Below are 21042 nucleotides of genomic sequence, written 5' to 3' on the forward strand. Positions count from 1 at the left end.
GAAATAAGGACATTATGGTTAAAATGAGTCCAAATCATTTTGCTCCAAACTCTTGACAATGGAAAAACGTGATTTAAGAATCTACAAACTCAAATTGCTCTTTAATTTTTGGTTCAATTTTAAGGATGTTCGATTAAAGATCAACAAATGTTGACAAGTTAGACTGACAACTTATTATTTTGAATACAAAAGTTTATATTAATGTTCTAAGAATGCTACTAGTATTCATTATGATTTATTAAATTTGGTTCTCAAATTTGGTAAACCAATGTGTACTAATATCACATTTTCATTTGTTAAAATTTTGTCCTAAAATGAGTAATTATTACATTAGTTGTTTTGCCACTTTAATCAAAACGAACTACAATCAAGTATATGAGAAATACAAAAATACAAACCATTGCCTTAGAACTAACAAAAAACTCATTATTGGGCTATATAACATTTAACTTTGAGTAATTCTATCTTTCAGTTAGTTTCTCAGCTTTTTTTCCTTTTTAAATGTGAAACTAGTTGTTTCTAGATTATATTGTAAAATTTCTTGTTAAATAAAAAATTTTTATTGCATGGAAAGATTATTGTACTACTTTCTAGTGATATTCTTTTTAAGATTAGTTCTTTTTCTGATTTTGGCTACCTCTTTTTGTAGTATTGATCTGCTTGTTTTTTGTAATTTGACTTATCAAAAACATAAATAACGAAAGACATACCAAAAACAAAAAAATTCATACCTGAAAGGTAAAAATAAGAAAATGATTATTTCTAAACAATATCTTAGTTTAATGTCAGTTTTTTAAACAAACAAAAATAAAAAACTGAATCTGTTATTTTTGCCTAATGGATTAAAATGACAAGTCAGTGTTGTTTGATTTGGAGCCTTTTACTTTCACAGTTCAGCCAAAGATCTTTAACTCTGTTCTACACCAAAAAAGAAAAATGTTGTGGTCAAAATCAGCTGTTTTTGATGAGCATTATATTTTCCATGTGATCTTGAAAGCGCAATCTATCATTTTTTCCAGACCAGACTGATTCATTTCTTTAAACAGGGCTGCGTCAGGTTTTTCTGCAAAATGCTGCACCTTATCTCCAATGGACCAAACATTAAAATAATATTTGTCCTGGCTGGTTCCCTTGCACTGAAATTGTGTGTTCAAGCAGTAAGCTTTTTCTTCCCTGAAACCTAAACTTTGGCACCGCCTTCCACTCAGTCTAGTGGAAATCCAAATAACTATTTTTAAAGACCCACGTTGTTGAAAACTGTGTTTTTGGGGATGCTGGGGACACTTTTACAGTGGGACTTTAAAGACCTGCTCCTTTAAGTTAATCTGTTTTTCTACCAACCAGGGTTTGTTTTGTTTTATTGTAGTTTTTAATCTTGTTTTTATGCATTAAGGTTTAATCTTTGTCTCAAAAAGGCTCATCAAGTGGGGTGGTTTTTTTGTTTTATTTGCTCAGCACTTTACTTTTGAGGTTGCTTAAAACAAAAACATGTGACTTCTGGTTCCATCGCTGTCACGCGTTCACTGGTTGACCTTGTTCAATGCTCATTCAGCTCTCTAACTCCCGAAATCCTGAAAATGGACTGTTGCTAAAGCCTTATTTATCCAATTTAGAGAGTCTAATCTGTGACAGCTGCCTGCTCTGCTGCTCCTCAGCTGGAGGGGAGACAGAGTGACCCTTTAGTACCCCGTCACTGCCACATCTACTGGCAGATTCATTTACTCATCAGTGTACGTTCTTGTTAAGATGATCACCTCACAGGTAATTAAAATGTGTGAGTGATATGTAGGGATATGTGCATTTAAACTACTTTTTTTCCTGTGTCATTGCCTTTTCTTAACCCAAACTGTCTTACTTAATGGTTGTGAAAAAAGAACAAGAATCTAGGAAGGCTAAGTGCAGAAGGTGATGATTATATATTTGTTTGACCTGCTCATTAAGACTTTCAGAAATGTGATAATATTTACTAAAAAGCAGTTTAGGGGTTAATTCTATGTTGTTTTAATAGGTCCACTGTCTGCTTTCATGATGATAAATGTTTTGGTAAACCAAAAGAATTTTCTTTTCTTGTTTGCGTCTCAGTTTTTTTAACTGTCCCACTCTTTTTTTTTGTTTTTTTTGTTCATGTTGTCAGCAGAGACTGTGATTGGTTTTAACCCCGTCTCACATCTATAATTTCCATTACCTTTGAGCTGCTGCTTGTATGACACAGGCAGTGGGAGATCTGAGAAGTAAAAAGATGTCTTTCACATCAACTTCTCACCCGATGAAATCAGTGACTGTAGTGGCGCATAATGGTTGTGTGCAAGTGTGTTCAGGGGGGGACAACTGTCTGACACCTGCAGCTCTTCATACTCAAAATGCTAATCCAAGATCACCCCACCCACATAATGACCCCCTCCCTCAATATTTAAAATCCAGGGTTACCAAGCAACAATTTTTCTAAATCTACATTAGATTTGGATTAAAATGTATAGAGAGAAGACTGGAAAAAACTTATTTAAACTTTTTCACACAAAGTATCTCTGGTATTATTTGAGACATATTCTTTTCACATTTGGATAAGTTTAAAGACAAATTTAAAACGGAAATAATTATTAAAATTCCCAATTTCATCATGATCTAATGAAAATAAGAAAATACATAAAGAACATCAGGCTTTTTCTGGTTCAATGTGTTGGATAGTCAGTGACAGCTAAACAGTTATCTCTGAAAAGAAGAATTACTGTTGAATAAATATGCATGTTTAAAACAGCAAAAACATGACGAGTTTGGCTGCCCGAAAGCAGGTGCAAGTGCTTAATTTCCGTTGTCGACAAGATGTTTAATTCCGATCCAGTTTCAACGTTGTAGCCTTGCAGCTGAGCCTGACCTCTGACCTACTGGGTGGGAGCTACTTAAGGGTTTTCCCCAATGAGGAGAGAGTAAAATGCTGCATAAATCTTATTGTGTGGGAAGTAAGTGAGGAAAAATACTTTTTTGTATTGGAAACCGCATTTGGGCTGAGCAGGGTTGATGATGCTGCCTTTGGTCTAGCTCTTTACTGCCACCTAATGAAAGAATTGGGCATTACAGCAACAGGTGGATCGAGAAGAGAATTCAAAAGTGTCAATAAATAAATGATAAACTGACTAAATGTAACTGTGCAAGGCAGCAGGACAATGTAAATTAAAATAATGAAAAAAGTACCCAGTCCCTTTCATTTTATAACTGATCCACATTTTCTGTTGGGTTTCAAATATCCAAACATTTATTTTACTTTAGTGTTCCTGACACGTCTGTTACTGTTACCTTCACTAAGTCAACTTTTATTGTTGTTGTAAAGCAAATTTTCATTAGGAAACATTTTTCTGAAACAGTTTGAGACCTCAGGTTATTTAATTGGTCTTGTATTTTTTGAGATTGTTCAAAGTAGACGGCTTTTTCCTCTCGGTTTTCATGGCATACACCAGGGGTCTGCTCCAGAGGCACATGTGTCTCTTTTAAATTGTGGCTCGCTAGTTAATGTAAAATAAAACGTTTTCAAATTTACAAAGTAAGTAAGTAGTAAAGTAAAATATAAAGGTAAAGTAAACGCTCAAACATTATTTGACACGTTTGAACAAGCTGTTGAAGAACAGTACACATCACAAGTCGAACTATAAGTTTTTGAATGATTTTTGTGTGCCGTGTGCCACAGAAAATCATCTGGAGTTCAGTGGTCACAACCAGAATTAGGGTGCACCAGATTATAAAACAGATTTTCTTTTTTTAACAAATTCAAGAATTTGAAGTGTGTCTTAAAATACAGTAAGGGTCACCTAATTAACTCTGGTTTCATTTTGGTTCTTTAGATTTACAAATTTCTGTCTGAGATGCACCATAAACAGTAACATAAGCATTTTTTTTAATACTGCTGACATTACACTATACTTACACTAGAGCACTGAGATGATCTAATTCATGGGTTGGCAAACGTTTTATTTGTGGGCCACAACGGGTTCTCAAATTGGACAAAAGGGCCAGACCAGCTATTTTGGTAATCCACCTCATTAGAGAATGAAATAACATGAAATTTGGATGAAAACATAATTTTATTTTAATTGAAAATTGTTATATGTATTTTAAAACACAACTATTTAGAGTTTTTATTTTAGAATTTTGACTTTTGTTCTAATTTAAGTGCCAATTGCACTAATGGGTTGATGTCAATTAGGAAAAAACACAAACATAGAGAAATGCTGCGTTCATGAAGTGTCAGAATGACAGGAAAAATGCCCGTTTGACTTAGAAAACACACATGAACATCAGAAAAAAAATCTTCCAACACTACATGAATGCAGAATAACTTTCTGCACCTAAACAAAGGTCAATGTAAGTGTAGTGCACCATCTATGGGGAGAAACCAAAATTACTGGAAAACAGAAGCATTATTGAAGATTATCAATATCACTTATTCCAGTTTGGTGGGCCAGATTAAATAGTTTAACGAGCCAGATATGGCCGGGCCATAGATTTCCCACCCCTGATCTAATGTGACGCAAGGTGTCTTTTATTTTTGAAAGGACGTCATGTGAACCTCAAAAGTTTTAAACCTTGTTTCTTTTTTAAAGCAAATTTCTCTTTATGTTTTATTTATGCCTATAACATATATATGTATATATATATGTATATGTACATATACATGTATATATATATATATATATATATATATATATATATATATATATATATATATATATATATATATATATATATATATATATATATATATATATATATATATTAAAATATATGTAAAATGCTCCAAATCAATATTTATCACAATAATAACAATAGCATAAATACAAATCAGTGTCTCATTTTTCTGAAGGGTCAAGTCAGACTTTGTGGCTCTTTCTGGGTTGCAGTCAGTGAGAAATCGACCCTGAATGGCCCTATAAGTGTTGAAGGTTGCAGACCTCTGGACTAAACTAATTTCCCTAAAGTTTTTTTGTTATACTTCTGCAGGTATTACAGATTAGACAACTGAAAAAATAATGCAGAGATCATGTAACCTATTATAGCTCTGAGAAAGGTAAATGTAAATAAATAAATTAAACTACATTACCTGATAACATGTTATGTTTGACTGCTTGAGAAGTGACTCTTGGTCAGGCAGCCTATAAGCGCCCTCAGGTGGTCAAAAAGGAAAATGTTTGGCAAACTTTACGCACACAAATATTGTGTATTTTTGGTTATTTGCATGGAAACTCTTCTAGAATCTGCAAATAATATTAAGTATTCTTAAAATAAACACTAGTTTCATTGATCTGACTTTTATGGCTAGCTTTCAATTACATTTTTGTGAAGAGTTAAAAAATGTTCATGATGCTTTTCTAATGAGGTGAATGTCATGTTTGAAAGAGTAATTGGTACGCATCCACGTGGAGAGAGCATGTGCCTAAAGAACATTTTGTCCCGTGCGTTCGTGAAAAAAACGGAACCAAGTTGGCTCGTTTGCTGTGTTTGAACTACGTTCTTGTTGTTCTCATATAAGGATTCACATTTCAGGACAGCCCAAAGATTTCCGTTACGAAATGTCACTTCCAGTTACCAAAAGAGGGACGGACCACTTCTATTGCATATAACAGACTAACTATCACTTGTGATGGAAAGTCAACATTTTATGCATACATTTTTTTCCATGTGGCAAAAATGAAAACTAAACATGTTTTGTTTAAAAATTGTCGGAGTGAAAATACTGTTATTGATGATGGAAATCGTTAGCTGTGAGTGAATGTGACTAATACAAACTGAAATAAAAGATGAATATTATATTTGATGCTTCTTAGATAATATTGTTTCATTGACTGACTCAGGTGACCCCGCTGAACTGGTTATTGAGAAATGGCACCTTTGCTGATAATAGGACAAAAAAACATTGAGTTTAAATTTCTTATCATGATGCTTTGATTGTGTCCTTTAAACGTCCCTGGGTTGGCCGGCTGTTGACTCAGAAACATGGCGCACAACTTGAACTTCAACCTCGGAAATTTATCCAGCCTCGTTTATCTGTTTGACAAACTGCAAATCCATCACTAAAAATTCTCGCGATGCATGAATCCCATATATAAGCACACATGGGGGGTGGTTCGTCCACTTGAAGGAGCGTTGGGTTTCCTTGAGGAGCTTGGTGAAGTTTGGAACGGCTCTTGAAACTCTGCACTGAGCGCAACCATGTCGGACGCCGTGATTAGTTTTATGAAAGACTTTTTGGCCGGTGGCATTGCAGCTGCCATCTCCAAAACAGCGGTCGCCCCCATAGAGAGGGTCAAGCTGCTGCTGCAGGTGAAGTAACTGCGCTAGGGTTGCTCGTGGAAGGCGCGCAAGTTTATAGCTTCTGTGTGTAAAACATGCATGGTTTTTTAAGCCATTTGTAAGTCAAATATGAACGTTTTTAACCCAGGCTTTCTTAAGCTGACAGACCCTTGCACTCTGCCCCTTGGGGGATCAAATTATCCCGTGCGTAATGACAGGGGCCACATGAGGGATCAGCGTGGAGATAGTATTACGCACAGTGCGCACAGTGCGCAAGGCTGTTTGAAATAACGGCAAGACTTCTGATCTGAGATTCCGTTCAGAACCATAATAATTTTCCACTTTTTCCTTGTAAACTTAATGTTTATGCTAATATGTTAGGTATCTGAAGTTATATGAAATGAAACAAATTTGCTAAAATTAACTTAAAATGTAATCTTATACTGGTGTGTCACGTGACAGGAATGTGCCAGACTTAGAGATCTCTTTCTTAAACAGATGCTGGCAATCCACAAATCTATAGACTAATGTTTAGCTATATTTAATCTAAATATGTTTAGTTTTCTGTGATGAAATTGGGTCACTGATCTGTGCATCTGTGCCTTGTTCTGACAGGTCCAGCACGCCAGCAAGCAGATCACAGCTGAGACACAGTACAAGGGAATCATGGACTGCGTGGTGAGAATCCCTAAGGAGCAAGGCTTCATCTCCTTCTGGAGAGGTAACCTGGCCAATGTGATCCGTTACTTCCCCACGCAAGCCCTGAACTTCGCCTTTAAGGACAAGTATAAGAAGATCTTCCTGGGTGGTGTGGATCAGAAGACACAGTTCTGGCGTTACTTCGCTGGTAACCTGGCATCTGGCGGCGCTGCAGGTGCAACTTCTCTGTGTTTTGTGTATCCACTTGACTTTGCCAGGACGAGGCTGGCAGCTGACATTGGAAAGGGGACAGCAGAGAGAGAATTCACTGGCCTTGGAAACTGCATCACAAAGATCTTCAAAAGCGATGGGCTCAAGGGTCTGTACCTCGGGTTCAATGTGTCCGTGCAGGGTATCATCATTTACAGAGCAGCTTACTTTGGATGCTTTGACACAGCCAAAGGTCAGCACTTGCTCGATCCATTCTACAGGCACATCTTTGCATATATTTGTCACTGAACAAGCACCCTCTTGTTGCAGGGATGCTGCCAGATCCAAAGAACACGCACATAGTGGTGAGCTGGATGATCGCACAGACTGTGACTGCCGCCGCAGGTCTTATCTCATACCCCTTTGACACAGTCAGGCGTCGTATGATGATGCAGTCAGGACGCAAAGGAGGTAAGCCTTCCCGCACTTTCTCATAGTTTAACACTGTTAAGTGTTATGCATAACCCTGACTGTCTCTGTTTCCAAAGCTGACATCATGTACAAGGGCACAATGGACTGCTGGAAGAAGATCTTAAAAGATGAGGGATCTAAGGCCTTCTTCAAGGGTGCCTGGTCCAATGTGATCAGAGGCATGGGTGGCGCCTTTGTGTTGGTGCTCTATGATGAGATCAAGAAGTTCACATAATAAAGTCCAAGTCCTTAAGGAAACCCTCCACTTTGTTTAAGTCTTATTTCACTGACAACATCTTAATGAATTGAAATGTGGGCATGCATGCTGCCGGTCTGCACAGCCGCAGCAGGACAGTGTGTGTGTGTGTGTGTGTTTGATTAGGGTAACGTCAGAAACGTGTATACATGGCCTGTTCAACATTGAGGAAAAACAGCCTTCAATCTTCCTGTGAGACAGTCAGAGAAGACGAGGACACTCCTCGTGTTTCTGCAGAAGTTACTGAGGCCCAAAATGTGTTTTACTTTGACCACTGATGCTTCTATCCCTCCGTATACATTATTTTATTATGAATGAATCTGTATTGGTCTAATGAAGACTTTGTATTCAAGTTGTTGTTCATCTTTCAGCGAATGCCTAGGGGTCGCCATAAAGAATCAGCTTTCACACATGTGGTTTGTCTGTTTGCAACGCTTTGTTGGGGACTGGCACAAGAGACCCCCCCCCCTCCCATTAGGGCAGATTAGAGAAACAGAGAAAAAGACGCTTCAATAAAATGTTTTTTAAACAACAAATCATGTAAGGAGGTTATTCTATTCCATCAGATTCTGAATTTGTTCAATCTTTTAATATTCTTTCTGAATTTTTTAAAACTTTGAAATATAAAAACAGGTAAATGTTACGCCCTGAAATTTTATTTTTTATCTTTAATATTTCAGTTTTGGGCTGCACGGTGGCACACTGGTTAGCGCTCTTGTCTCACAGCAAGAAGGTCCCCAGTTCAAGTCCCGGCTGGGGGACTCGAAACAGAACATCAATGGGGTTCCTTTCTGTGTAGAGTTTGCATGTTCTCCCCGTGCATTGGTTGGGTTCTCACCAGGGTCTCCGGCTTCCTCCCACTGTCCAAAAACATGCTTCATATGTCAAGTGGCAGCTCTAAATTGTCCATAGGTGTGAATGGGTGTGTGATTGTGACCCTGCGACAGACTGGCGACCTTGTTCAGGGTGTCCCCTGCCTTTGCCCACAAGTGGCCGGGATAGGCTCCGGCAGCCCCGTGACCCTGAAAGGAAAAAACTGAAGAAGATGAACGAATGAATAAATATTTCAGTGTTTTTAATTCTGAAACTCAAAATTTCACGTTTTTCTTACCAATAAAACTATTTAAATGAGAAGAGAATCTGGAGATATGAAGCACCGTATTTGCTGCCATCTTGGGCTCCAATAAAAGAAAGCGAACACTGACGTCACGCCGCTGTCATGAATTGATTGGCTGGATATCAAGGTGTTCTTAGATTGACTAGTTGTTCTGATCTAGTTTTTATAGTATTTGCTACGTTTATGAGCAGTAGATAGAGGGCCAATCTTTGCTGTAGCTTTTAACAAATTATTACATGAGGATAATACAGTGGTTAGGTCTTTAATCACTAACTCATCCATGCAGATGTTGTCATTCCTAAAGGTCACTACAATTACTTCATTTGATACGGGCACAGATACAGATCCTATCAAATAATGCAATTCAGCAAGCAGTTCGTCTTCTGCTGTGCGTAGAACTTGGAAATAGTTTTCAAGTTTAAGAATAAGGGATCTTAATTTCAGTTCAAATACTTTTGATATATCCTGTTCTGAAGTTTCCGGTTCTATATAGCCATCACTGTCAACATTACACTCAACAATATGAGCAGGGTCCACCATCTGCTAAATCTTCTGCTTCCCTTGTTTTAACAATGCCTTCTTTAAAGTCCTGAAGAGAATATGGAGTGTGTTTTCTATTTTTGTGGGATTTGAAAGTACCATAAACATTCGTTTGAAAAGAACAACCCTGAAACTTGCAACTTACAGTTTCATGGCTCTTGAAGTGAGTATTGATGTGACAAAAATACTCTTGTGCTGATGCTATGCTAGAAGTGGAACACAGATGACGATTAAATGTATCTGAAGTACCACTTCTCGTTTTTTTTTTTTTTTACATTTTCTTTCACATATGACCTGCTTAAATGGGTATGAAGTGCATTCCGTGTTTTGAAAACACATGGGCAATCAAAATGAGAGCATGGGTAGGGGTGGCTTCAGCCAAAACGACCGTGAGATAACCTGTAATGTTTCAGAAGATTATGTCTTGTCAATGTAGTTGTCCCACACTCTTTACAGGACCACATTTACTTCAGTTAAAAAAAGAAAATAAATACATTAGTGCCAATACATCTACACTTAAGAGAGAATAAAATATCACCAAGGACAGGTCACACACGGACACTCTGAAGTGTTACCATCTGGACAGCTTTAGATAACAATTATAGCACATACTAGCAGACTGAGGAACAGCTTTTATCCGATTACAGCAACATCACTAAATAATGATATAAGTTGTTTCTCACAGGAAGAAGGACCAGGGGGAAGGAAGTATGTATGGTGGTGAGTTAGTAGGCTTTGAGTTTTGTTTGTATGTCAGTGGTTCTCAAACTGTGGGGCGCGGAGGCATCTCAGGGGGCAGGGGAGTCACCTGGCGGAACGTAAAAAAACGTGGGTCTTAAGTCACTCACATTAACCAAATCCTAACTGTGACATTTGAAGACGTAATTATTGTTGTTAACGGCGGTTTAATGTCTTAAAAGAACTGTAACGCCGCCGTTAACAATTGTTGAAGTCCAAATTGACTTCCCCGGGTTCTGATTCGGAGTCAGAAGGATCCTATGGTTGAAGGTAATAATAATAAGACTTCACACCCTGAACCCTGGTTCGCCTTTGCAAAGGGTGAATTCCAGCACAGCTGCTCACATCTGCTCCTCACACAGACTGTGCTAAAACTCTGCCTTCCCCTTGTCGGCCAGCTCTTTTTATTGATCCAAACATAATGTATGCATAACTTACACCCTGCTCAGTTATTTTTTTAAAGCCTCCAGGTTAACTCACATTCCTCTTTTGACCTTTGTCACCCTTTATTTCCTCTTTTGACCTTTGTCTAAAGCTCTCTTAACCATATCCTTCACAGCCTCCAGGTTCACATTCTAACCTTTGTCACCCTTAACTTGAAGTCACAAGTTATCATACACATGTCTCATGTTTGCTTGACTCACATATAAAACATTAATATACTTTTAATTATAATTCCCACACAACATTAATTCTGTCCTCAGACTGTAATGCCGCCTGGGTTTCGCACACGTGACTGGTATGGATTGTATACATACACCTGCCTCTCTGCAACTGTGATCAGATTTGTTGAAGAATGGACAAAAGTTCCGCTTCTGTGTGTGTGTGTGTGTTACGGCCCCAGGCCTTTTGGTGTTTGTATATGTGTGTTGTGTGTGTGTTGTGTGTATGTGTGTTGTGTGTGTGTGTGTGTGTGGTTGTGTCTTTTGCAGAAGCCTCCCCCACATCAGTTGACTTCACCTCTTGCAGGAGATGATTGCAGCTTTTTCCCTCCTCCAATCACCAGGCTGGGCGGGAAGCATAAAAGCCTGGAGGAGCCTATGTTCCAGGGGGCAGCTGAATTCCTGGGAGGAATCTGTTTGATCAGCTGACCCCTGTTGTTGGACTTGGCGTTAGAGCCTGTTGGAAACTGCCTGGTTTTCCCCTCTAGTTGTGATCTGTGTTTTTGGACTATGTTTTGTATCTTAGTGATGTCCATCTAGGTAGTTAAATTTTTCTTTTGGTTATTTATTGCATTAGTGCCTGAGCATTTAAGTTTGTCACCTTCTTTACTTTTGCAGCTGTCATTTAAAATAAACGGCTGCACTGACAGCCATTCAACCCTTACCGGCTTACCATTATTTCTTTATGTTGCCTATTTTCTCCCTCCCTCTGGGTGGGATGTAACAGTGTGTGTGCGCGCTGAAATATAAACAGATCAATGGTTCATGCAGAGTTTGGAAATGCAGTATGAACTATGGAAGCATACGTTCATTATCACAGAGAACAAAGTCGGGAAGGTTTTTCAAATCCCGCCAGACAGCGATGGGCATAAATCAAACATTAGTTGTGTCAACCTCGTACAAATCCCAACTGCACCAGTCTAAACCAAATTGCTGTAGCTCTGAAGGAGAGACAGAGCAGAAACTGTACTTTCTGAGACTTCTCCAGTGGACCCCCTTCCTGCTGAAGCTGGTTGTGACATTTGACTGCTGTCCTTTGACATTATGTTCATACTGTTTGTGTCTGTATATAACCATGTCCATGGCAGTGAGAAGGCACTTTTCCTTGATTTTGATTCAGTATTATGTCGGCTATAGCTTTTATTTTTTTACTTAAAGCTATCTCTATGTAAATATCTTCTAAATTACAACCAAGCATTGGATTGTTCACTCACTAATAGGGAACGTGAACTAGGTTCAGACCGTCATGAAACAGGTTAGTTTTACCCTACTGATGTTGTGTTGTTACAATGAACAACACAATTCTACTGTTACTTCTGTAATAGTTTTTGACACTTAATCAAAATCTTCAAATCAATTGTGCCTAATTTTTTAACAATTGAATTGCTAATCTTTAATTCTTAAAAAAAGGGACACCATCATCCCCAAAGTAACAACATGTACAAAACAGTGAAATTTAGACAGACTGCTGCTCATTTTTAAAAGTTCCTTTCATTTTCAAATAGGTGAGCAGAACAAAAGAATCTCTTTCCTCAAAAACAGTTTGATCGCCCTGTCATGTAGATTTTCACGCTTCAGGTCAGTCGAGAAGTCCTTCTCTATTGCCATCTAGGTTAGTACTGAGAGCCCAGTCTGTCCCACTCCCACTAGAGCAGACTAGTCTAAGGCCCCCTTGTGGCTACATAGTTAGGCAGTAGCGGGAAGGGTCTTGCCCAAGGGCCCACACTAGATGAAGGTCATCGCACAGAACCCAGGTTTCCCAAGTGCCTACATGCAACCAGATGAGCCATCCAGCCTTTGCTTTTAGTGAAGTTGTTTTTTTTAATTCATATTTTACCAGACAGGTAATTTTTAAAATAAGGCATTTTCTAGGTCCTAAAAGTAGGTTGATATTTAGGAGACAACATGAAAAAAGGCAAAATTATGTGACACATTGAAATAAAACAAAACTAATAAGGTAAAATAAAAACATAGATGTTTGAGAATTTTCTACAACGGTGATACTTGTGACGATGTGGAGATCAAATGTAGGATTCATTATTATTTGCAAAAGGCTCATAACTTTATAAAGATGAGTTTTGCATACCATCTACCCACAAATAAATAAAATGCTATATATTTTCACAATAATGTCCTTCTCAGCAAATATATTATATAGAAAAATATTCATGGTAAAATATAATATTGTAACGGCTGCCCAACTCACTCATGGTTTTAAGAATGCAAACAAAAAACTCCCGTAATGCAATCCTTCCATGGGCAGGATAGCCACACCAGCAAGATCACTAAAAAACAGTTTAAGTAGTAAGTAGTGAAAAAAGCAACCTTTATTCACATGGAACAGAAAAAACACAAATATTATTTATACAATTAAAAATTAAAAATTTCTTTAGCCAAAACCATAAATAATTGAAATATAAGAACAACAAAATCCAGGATATTCACTTTATGCATTTGCTGAAACAAACTGAGCATTTTCTAAAAAGTACAATTAAAGAAGTTACAAAGTCACTGCAACAAGAAAACGGATGGAAGTTCTGAAGTTAACTTTTCCAGGTTTGAACTGAGACAACCACCTGCAATATATAGTGAACAAAAAAAACGTTGTAACTACATTAGATAAGTAAAAGCTCTGGTGAAAAATGACAGGCATGGTTATCGATGCAAGTCTTTAAGACAGCAAAGTCACTAGTTTCCATCTCCATTCAGACTTTTGCGTGTTCACATGGTCGTAGGTGGGGTCTGATGCTAATCTCTCTCCACAGTCCTGCTTTGAACAGACTAATCTGCCTCATAAAAGGAATTACTGGAATAAACTTCAGCTCTTTAGTTAAAGTGAGCAAAGACTGTTTTGTTTCCATGTTGTAGAAATTTTTTTTAATTTCAAATATGACTGGATTTTTCCGAACACAAATACAGTCTATCATTTGTATTGAGAAATGTCATAAATTTATTTTCAAACTGGCTTTGAAAGGGCAATGTTCTTAGCATCAGGGTTCTTGGGTTGCATCGTGTGTAGTTGGAGCTTCAAGCGTAGCCGTCTCACTGACTGTGGCTCTGGAGCTGACTGACCTGGAACCTGAAGAGAGAGATTTATCCATGCAGAGATTTATTAAATATAATCAAAAATGAATTAAGCAACAGAACAAAAGAGACATTTTTTTATTCCTGAAAATCAAATATTCTATTCTATTCTATAATTAAGTGCTCTCTGTATTAATTCTCTATACTGTTGTGAGTTAATCTATTCAGTCTTTTACTTAGAATTCACTAAAAACAAAGCAAGTGCACGTGACTAAGATTGATCAGTATTTATCATTTAACCCAATGTGTCGTTTCTGTACTGTACTTGGTGGATTTACTTTCATATTACAAGACAACCTTTACTGAAACTTTTTTGTTTAGTAAGATTCACACGTAATGATTGAAGCATTTTATAAATGAGTTAATCAATTGTAGATTAATTCTCTGCTATAGTTGAGTCAAACTGTACATTAGAGGAAAAACAGTATCAAAGTGCCAAAAAACAGTTTTGTTTACATTAAGACTAAGAGGCTTGGATGAGCTTTTGCTTCGCTGTATAGGAATATAAAAATGATGACAAAGTTCTAAAGCTATTCATTACAGTGAATACAGACCTGAGGATGAACTGTTGCTTGGTCTTTCATTTGATACGGATCTGTAGATGTGAAGGGATGGATGAGCTTTTTCAGGCCTGAGGTATCCAGCGAGTCGCTGATAGTCTGCTAGCTGTTTGGAACGCTTTAGGTCAGGTGTGGGTTTGACAGTTTCAAGTTTTTTGAGGAGAGCCTAGAAGTAAACAAACAAAAAAACAACAACATTTGACATCAAGAGGAAAAACCGTTCAAGTAATGCAACACACAAAAAAGTGTGTGCATACACAAAGCATTTCTACACAAATCAGTGTGCTGGGTGCAAAACATAAACAGTTTCATGATGAAAACTTTAAAAAGGCTCTATAGGCGCTAAATTGCAAGGTGATAGTTTTCATTTGAAATCCATTTTTAAAGAGTATTTGTAATTATAAATTTTACTTCTTTGAAAAAAAACATACTGTAATACTCAGAACACCTTTTTGTAGCTTAGAAATGAGGTGTGTCATATGTGTGATATGTGGGAAGGAAGCACTGATCACACACCAGATTCAATTACTTCTCTCCAAGAATAGAGAAAGTGAAAAGCATTCTAGCCAGAATCCTAGTCAGACTTCAGAAGGAACATTTTGTCCTGGAAATGACTAAAACCACTTGTATGAATAGAAAAATGCTCAATCACTGATCCCAAGAAACAAAAGAAACAAGAACAAAAAAGGGGGAAATGAATAAAACATGGAGGTTTTTCTCTTCAATCAACTCCATGTTTACCAACAACTGATGCAACCACATTTTAGCATTTCAGCAACAATCTTATTCCCATCTTAACTTCACTCTAGAGGTACGTTTCTTCGCCAAGATGGTAAGATATGAGGAGGGAGGCTAAAGAACTTTCTCATGTCACTGCAGCACTTCTGGCACCTGCTGCCGTCCATCCAAGTTCATCAGGGTCTGTTTTTAGGGGGTGCTGTCAGAGCTGCACCAACTGAACCAAACCATTACCCTCTTCTATAAATTAACAATCCACAAATGACAACTTCATTCATCTAAATACTAATACATGAAATGACTTAATTCTATTATTTGGGACATACAAATGTTGATAGCTGATGAAAATAAGAACATCTATAATTTTTTGTGACTTAACTAAAATGTTGCTTTCTTTAAATGAGCTAATTAAATGTGCTACTCATTGTTTGTTTTAGCTGAAGACAGAGATCATCCATACTGATTACCAAAAAAACCGCAATGAGATATTTTATTGCTGTAGTTGAATTGTTAAAGCAGACAATATCTTCCTATAGAGAGCTACATAGAAGTGACCTTTTTATTTAACTTTATTTTAGTCAGATGCACAAATAAAACCAGGACAGTTGTACCTGCTAGAGGCATCAGCTCATATATCTGAGTCTGATGTGTCTCCTGTACTTCCTTATGTTTAGAACCAAAATCCTTGAGAGGGACGATGAGGGACGATGCAATGTTTTATCAAATCAATTCATGAACCCGATGTCACGATAAAACAAGCTTCAGAATTTGAATCACTTCAGAGCTTTTGCATAAGAACAAGGAACAAAAAAGTGACCCAAAAAGTTTCACAAATCATGCTTAAAACCAAAATCTTCATGAAATATTCAATATACACAGTGGAGCAACAAGTTTTTTGTCAGTCAATAGATTTGCACTTTGTTGCTTAGTAAAGATTGGAGAGAGGTCTGTAACGTTCATCATAGTTACATTTCAATTGTGAGAAACAGGATATAGAAAAAGAATCCAGGAAATCCCATTGTATGTTTTTTAAAGCAGCTCATTATTTCTTAGCTAAGCAAAGGAAATAATCCTCCACTCTTTTTCAAAAAACATCAAACTTTAAAAAAATGTTTAAATTACTTTGAAAAATTGCCAATAGTTATCATACAAAATTATTATGAGCTCAAAGAGAGAGGGCATTCTCAGGTGGTTTTTCTAATAGATGTTGCAAAACCAGGGAGAGGTGTTCATAATTTAGAATATTCCAGATAAAATTAGATTAATGTATATTAATTATTTTGAATACACATTTATTACAGTGTGGATATTTAGAAAAGCATAAACGTTTTTTTTAATGATTATTCCTGTTTAATATTACTTCAGCCTTTCACTCATGTCTAATGTTAGAAACGTCTTAAACAAATAATACCTTTTTTAATTTTGTGTGTCGTTCAGCAAGAAACAAACAAACAAAAGTATTAAAACAGTAATTTCTATACTGAGTCTTTTATAACGAGTGCATCATTCTTGAAATGTATTTAGGTTAAATCAAAATGTCCTGAATTGGAGCAAGGACTCATCACTCACCAGGTTTTCCCGCTGGATTCTCTGCTGCTCTCGCTGCCTGTTCAAAGCGCTGTGAGAGAGACGACTCACAGGCGAATTCATGGCCACTGACGTTGACTTCTTCACCGCTCTTTTCTGGTTAGAATCTGATGATAGATGCGTCAGCTTCTGGAGAAGCCGCTGATTCTCTCGCTCAATGCGTCGGACCTCATCCTTGGAAAACGAGAAGTTCTTCCTCTGCGATTTTCTTCGGCAGTTGAGGGCGAGCTGATATTCTAAAGAACTTTCCAAACTAAGAGAGTCTGAAAGAAAGTTGATTAAATGTAGCTTTTTAAAGTGGTTGATGTTTATCTTTAACATTCAAATCCTTTAAAGGTTTAAGAACCCAATTTAAAAGAAAAAGTAAACATTGAACTCGAGAAATAGAAATAAATTCAAGAAATTACATAACTGCTTATACCCTAAATAAGTAATTAATCCTTTACAAAAGGTTTATGTGGTACATTATGAAGATGGAAGCTATTCTGGGTTAAAAATTAAAAGCCTACATAGCTGAGGCAGGAACTCTCTGTGGAAAACAATAAGTTCATGTCTTTATGAGGAGAAAACAAAGTAAAATAATTGAGTTATGGAGAAGCCAGCTTTATTTGAAAGCTGCTGTTAAAACACTGAAGATGTAAGCCGAGTACTTACTTATAATTTAAAAAAAAAACAGCAGAAAGAATGGAAAGAATGTTTACTCACATTTATCTAAATTCTTGTACGAATCCTCCTCTTCCTCCGCCTCATCCTTTTCTTCAATCTCATTTGGACTCTGGGAGACAGACTCGCCTTCTGTGGTGTCGGCTAACAAGCTCATGAATGCTCCACTGGGTTTTTTAGAGAGCAATTCAGAGCCTTCTGTCTTTTCAGCTTGTGAAGAGTCCTCATCATCTGCCTTTTCATTGCTTTTAGTCGTTGTCTTCTTTTGTCGTCCAAGGCTCTGCTTTTTAGCCTTCAAGCTTTTCTCTACTCCTGGCTCTCCATCACTGCCATCGCTGCCACTGTCAAAAAAGGAGTGATCCACTTCACCTTCTAGTTCTACCGAATTGAACATGGTGCCCTTTCACGCCACAAGAACCCTGCAAACTAGAAGAAGAATTGGATGTTAAATAAACATCAGGAAAGCACAATGATGTAGGATAGTAGCAATAGTGTGGAAAACTCCTCCACAAGGGGTTAAACATTATATAGCAAAGTGTTTAAGGATTTTTTACATACGTTTTAATACCAAAACAACAATAATTATAAAAAATTGCAAAAAGATGAAAACATCTCAACTTTACCAATTTGATACTAATAAAGAAATCACTATAAGCAATCAATGAACAATTTTCAGAAAATTAATTTGTACATTTTAAATATACTGAACACAATACAAATAAAAGCAATAACAGAGTACAAAAGGCATGGAAGTAAAGAATTTGAAAACGTTTACGTTGAGGAAGCTACAAGCTGAGCGGTTATAGTCAATTTAAAAGGAGAGTTTTGGGCAAGTTAAGAAAAAGGACTACCGTAATGCTTTTCTCTTGGTTGTATCACGTAGTCACCTAAAATTTAAAGAAATTATTTTTAAAGAGTTAAACTTAAAATCAGACATAGCTTATGGAACACAAAACCAAGACCAAATGACAATTCTATACCAACTTACCAAGCTTTAGGGATAAGTAGGAAACAAAAACGTATCATAAGTTTGACATGCCTTTGTAAGGTAAACTCTAAGCCAACAAATGACTTTTGTAAAGGCAATATTTCTTAATTTCAAACATTTAAATTTCCTTTATCAGTCTTTTAGATTTTCCGCTGAAACTCAATCGATGATGGCATCCTGTCTTCACCAGGCAGCTTTCTTTCCTGACTTTTTCCACCAGCAGCCAATTCTTCAGCGCTTGGAAGCTTCTTTTCCTTTATGATTGCAGCATCCTTTGAAGCCCTCCACATTTTCTACCCGAAGACAAGCATTGTAAATTGTATAACTGGTCTTGGCCTGCTTTCTTCATTTCTTTGTCCTACACGATGCACTGTATCAATGAGAAAGCCAGATTTCTGTCTTTCTTCTGGAGCAATCCATGCAAAAACCTCAAAAACTTTACTTTTGTATCCTCCGTCGATTCATTTGTGGATTTGGGGAGGTTAAACAGCTTCAGATTCCACCTTCAACTGTAACACTTCATTTAATCCGTCATCATCTCCAGATCAGAAAATCCTTGATGTTAAGGTGTAAAGATTGAAGTTCGCCAATCCCCAATGTGTTATGGTAAAGTTAGAGTGTATGTTTTAGGGTGTTTTCATACAAGGTGCTTTATGGTAAGCTGATAACAGCGATGTCTGTGGTTCTGCAGCTGAGCTGCGCATGTGCAATGTTTAAAGTGTATAGCAGACTCCCTGATCTGAGGAGCATGTTCTGGATCTTTCTGTTATGAATAAACTAGCCTTTATGCACAAAAGATAAAAGTGGCTCTGCGCTTCTCCATCACGCCAAGAGGATACGGATGCAGACACCGTTCCCTCTAGGCCTGCACAATATACCGCAAATTTATCGTTATCGCAATATCCAGCTCTGCAATATGCATATGGCAAAAGACGGCGAATATCGCAATAAATCGTAAACCCAAAATGTGTTAAAACAATCTTATGGCAGCTTGAAGCATTTAACGAATCAAATAAATCCCTTTATGCTTTGACCAATCAGATGGACGCCTTCCCATTGTTGACCAATCAGATGGAGGCCTATTATGTTAACCCTGGTCCTGAAGAGCCTCAACCCTGCCTGTTTTCCAGCTCTACTTAACCAGCTTGCTGTTGATTGGCTGACTCAAGTGATTTCACATCCTGATTGACTGAACACACCTGATTTTGGTTATCATTATCGAGCAGTCTAGGGAGAATTGGAAAACAGACAGGGTTGAGGCTCTTGAGGACCAGGGTTAGCCACCCTGACGTTTGTCCCCCATTTCGATGAGGGTCATTTGGAGTATAATTTTTGAACTGTTGCAATGAAATGGGAATGATGTTTTTGTTTATTTTTCTATTTGTTTATTTACCGCAAATTTATCGTTATCGCAATATTGATCACTAATATCGCAAGTTTTCCTCATATCGTGCAGCCCTAGTTCCCTCCATCCTTCTACATTTTTGATTCAACTCTTGCATCATTCCCTCGCTTCTTTTAACCTGGTTCTTTGATGTTTAAAATATCTGCAGTGTTTCTACAGATCTTCTCCTCAAGAGAAGCAAATCTGCCCGTTAATATTCGCGGATTGCAATGAGAATATCAGCGTTTGAAACATTTTCTTCTTTTTTTTCTTTCCTGATGATCACTGCTTCTTTGAAAGAGGACTTGAAACAAGATAGTTAAGCAGTGGTGCACACCATGCTGCACCTGCGCCCTATCAAGAACTTTATCCGTGTCCATTAACATGTTCCCTATAATCTTATAGCGTTTCGGCATGAAGATATCAATAGCTAGGTAGTAACACTAACAGACGAGGCTAAATCAAAGATGTGGTTGAAGTCCTTCTTCAGCAGGAACTCCCAGAGCAAGTACGTACTGCTGAATTCAGCTTTTAGAGTAAGCTCTCTTACCAGTAGCCCGTCAGCGCATTAATTTGTTGTCTTGTTGATTTTAGACAGGGTTTGGCTCGCAAACATTAGCGAGTTTAGATCCCCGTGTGTTTGCTGTCCGCCATCTTGCCGAACCCCCCCCAGCATGACACACCAGCTTGCTGCTAGTAGTAACTATGGAACGTCACTTCCTGGCAACGGTTGCTATGGAGGAGACGTGCGGTGAAGCGATGCAGCAGTGCTTAGTGTAAACTCTGAAAAATACATGAGCAAACTATCATGTAAGGTATATAGGGCCTTTGTTAAATTTTTCCAAAGAAATGCATATAATTGATGATCTACTAACATTTATATTTTAAAGTAACTACAATTTATAAAGGAGGTTAATATTATTATGCATATCGTGTTGAAATAAGATAATATGTGCCTTTAATATCCAGAGAAACTCTTTATATTTTACAATAGCTACGCTTTCCCATTTTTTTGAAAGTCTTGCTCTCTTAAACAACAACAATAAATACATTACTGAGTCAATTATGTTTTCAAAGAAAGGCAAGGTCATATTGCTGAACAACTACACAACTAGTAAATGGGTCA

At 37.3% G+C, this 21042-nt stretch overlaps 2 protein-coding genes across 4 annotated transcripts; one reads left to right on the top strand and one right to left on the bottom strand.

Annotated features, from left to right (window-relative positions):
- Window positions 1-6074: 6074 nt before the first annotated feature.
- Window positions 6075-7864, top strand: LOC144990467 (ADP/ATP translocase 1). The gene is made up of 4 exons (XM_078943890.1): window positions 6075-6309; window positions 6895-7381; window positions 7459-7599; window positions 7677-7864. Exons 1-4 carry the CDS (start codon window positions 6199-6201, stop codon window positions 7832-7834), a joined length of 897 nt encoding a protein of 298 aa, XP_078800016.1. The 5' UTR covers window positions 6075-6198; the 3' UTR covers window positions 7835-7864.
- A 5357-nt stretch (window positions 7865-13221) lies between these two features.
- On the bottom strand, window positions 13222-20590 carry LOC144990312 (cilia- and flagella-associated protein 97-like). 3 transcript variants are annotated; one of them, XM_078943484.1, is made up of 6 exons: window positions 20467-20586; window positions 18396-18431; window positions 17587-17970; window positions 16864-17144; window positions 14551-14722; window positions 13222-13991 (listed from the first exon to the last, which is right to left on the bottom strand). In XM_078943484.1, the coding sequence occupies exons 3-6, from the start codon at window positions 17936-17938 to the stop codon at window positions 13903-13905; spliced, it is 894 nt and encodes a 297-aa protein (XP_078799610.1). In that variant the 5' UTR covers window positions 17939-17970; window positions 18396-18431; window positions 20467-20586; the 3' UTR covers window positions 13222-13902. The 3 variants fall into 3 exon arrangements, with proteins under 3 accessions (XP_078799610.1, XP_078799611.1, XP_078799609.1); XM_078943485.1 differs by lacking the exon at window positions 18396-18431 and having other exon boundaries at window positions 17587-17885; window positions 20467-20590; XM_078943483.1 differs by lacking the exon at window positions 18396-18431 and having other exon boundaries at window positions 20467-20590.
- Window positions 20591-21042: the final 452 nt, after the last annotated feature.

Source organism: Oryzias latipes (assembly GCF_053564925.1).
Source record: "Oryzias latipes strain Hd-rR chromosome 1 unlocalized genomic scaffold, Olatipes_Hd-rR_3.1 chr1_Y".
NCBI classification, from domain to species: Eukaryota; Metazoa; Chordata; class Actinopteri; order Beloniformes; family Adrianichthyidae; genus Oryzias; species Oryzias latipes.

What these genes read in the sequence shown, in the direction of transcription:
- LOC144990312 (XM_078943483.1), bottom strand. Translation starts at nt 17,938, where the DNA reads ATGTTCAATTCGGTAGAACTAGAAGGTGAAGTGGATCACTCCTTTTTT. An exon ending in GTACAAGAATTTAGATAAAT is followed by an intron (nt 17,145 to 17,586) that starts GTGAGTAAACAT and finishes ACTTTCTTTCAG; the next exon opens with ACTCTCTTAGTTTGGAAAGT. An exon ending in GAATCCAGCGGGAAAACCTG is followed by an intron (nt 14,723 to 16,863) that starts GTGAGTGATGAG and finishes GTTTACTTCTAG; the next exon opens with GCTCTCCTCAAAAAACTTGA.
- LOC144990467 (XM_078943890.1), top strand. Translation starts at nt 6,199, where the DNA reads ATGTCGGACGCCGTGATTAGTTTTATGAAAGACTTTTTGGCCGGTGGC. An exon ending in ATGCTTTGACACAGCCAAAG is followed by an intron (nt 7,382 to 7,458) that starts GTCAGCACTTGC and finishes CTCTTGTTGCAG; the next exon opens with GGATGCTGCCAGATCCAAAG. An exon ending in GCAGTCAGGACGCAAAGGAG is followed by an intron (nt 7,600 to 7,676) that starts GTAAGCCTTCCC and finishes CTGTTTCCAAAG; the next exon opens with CTGACATCATGTACAAGGGC.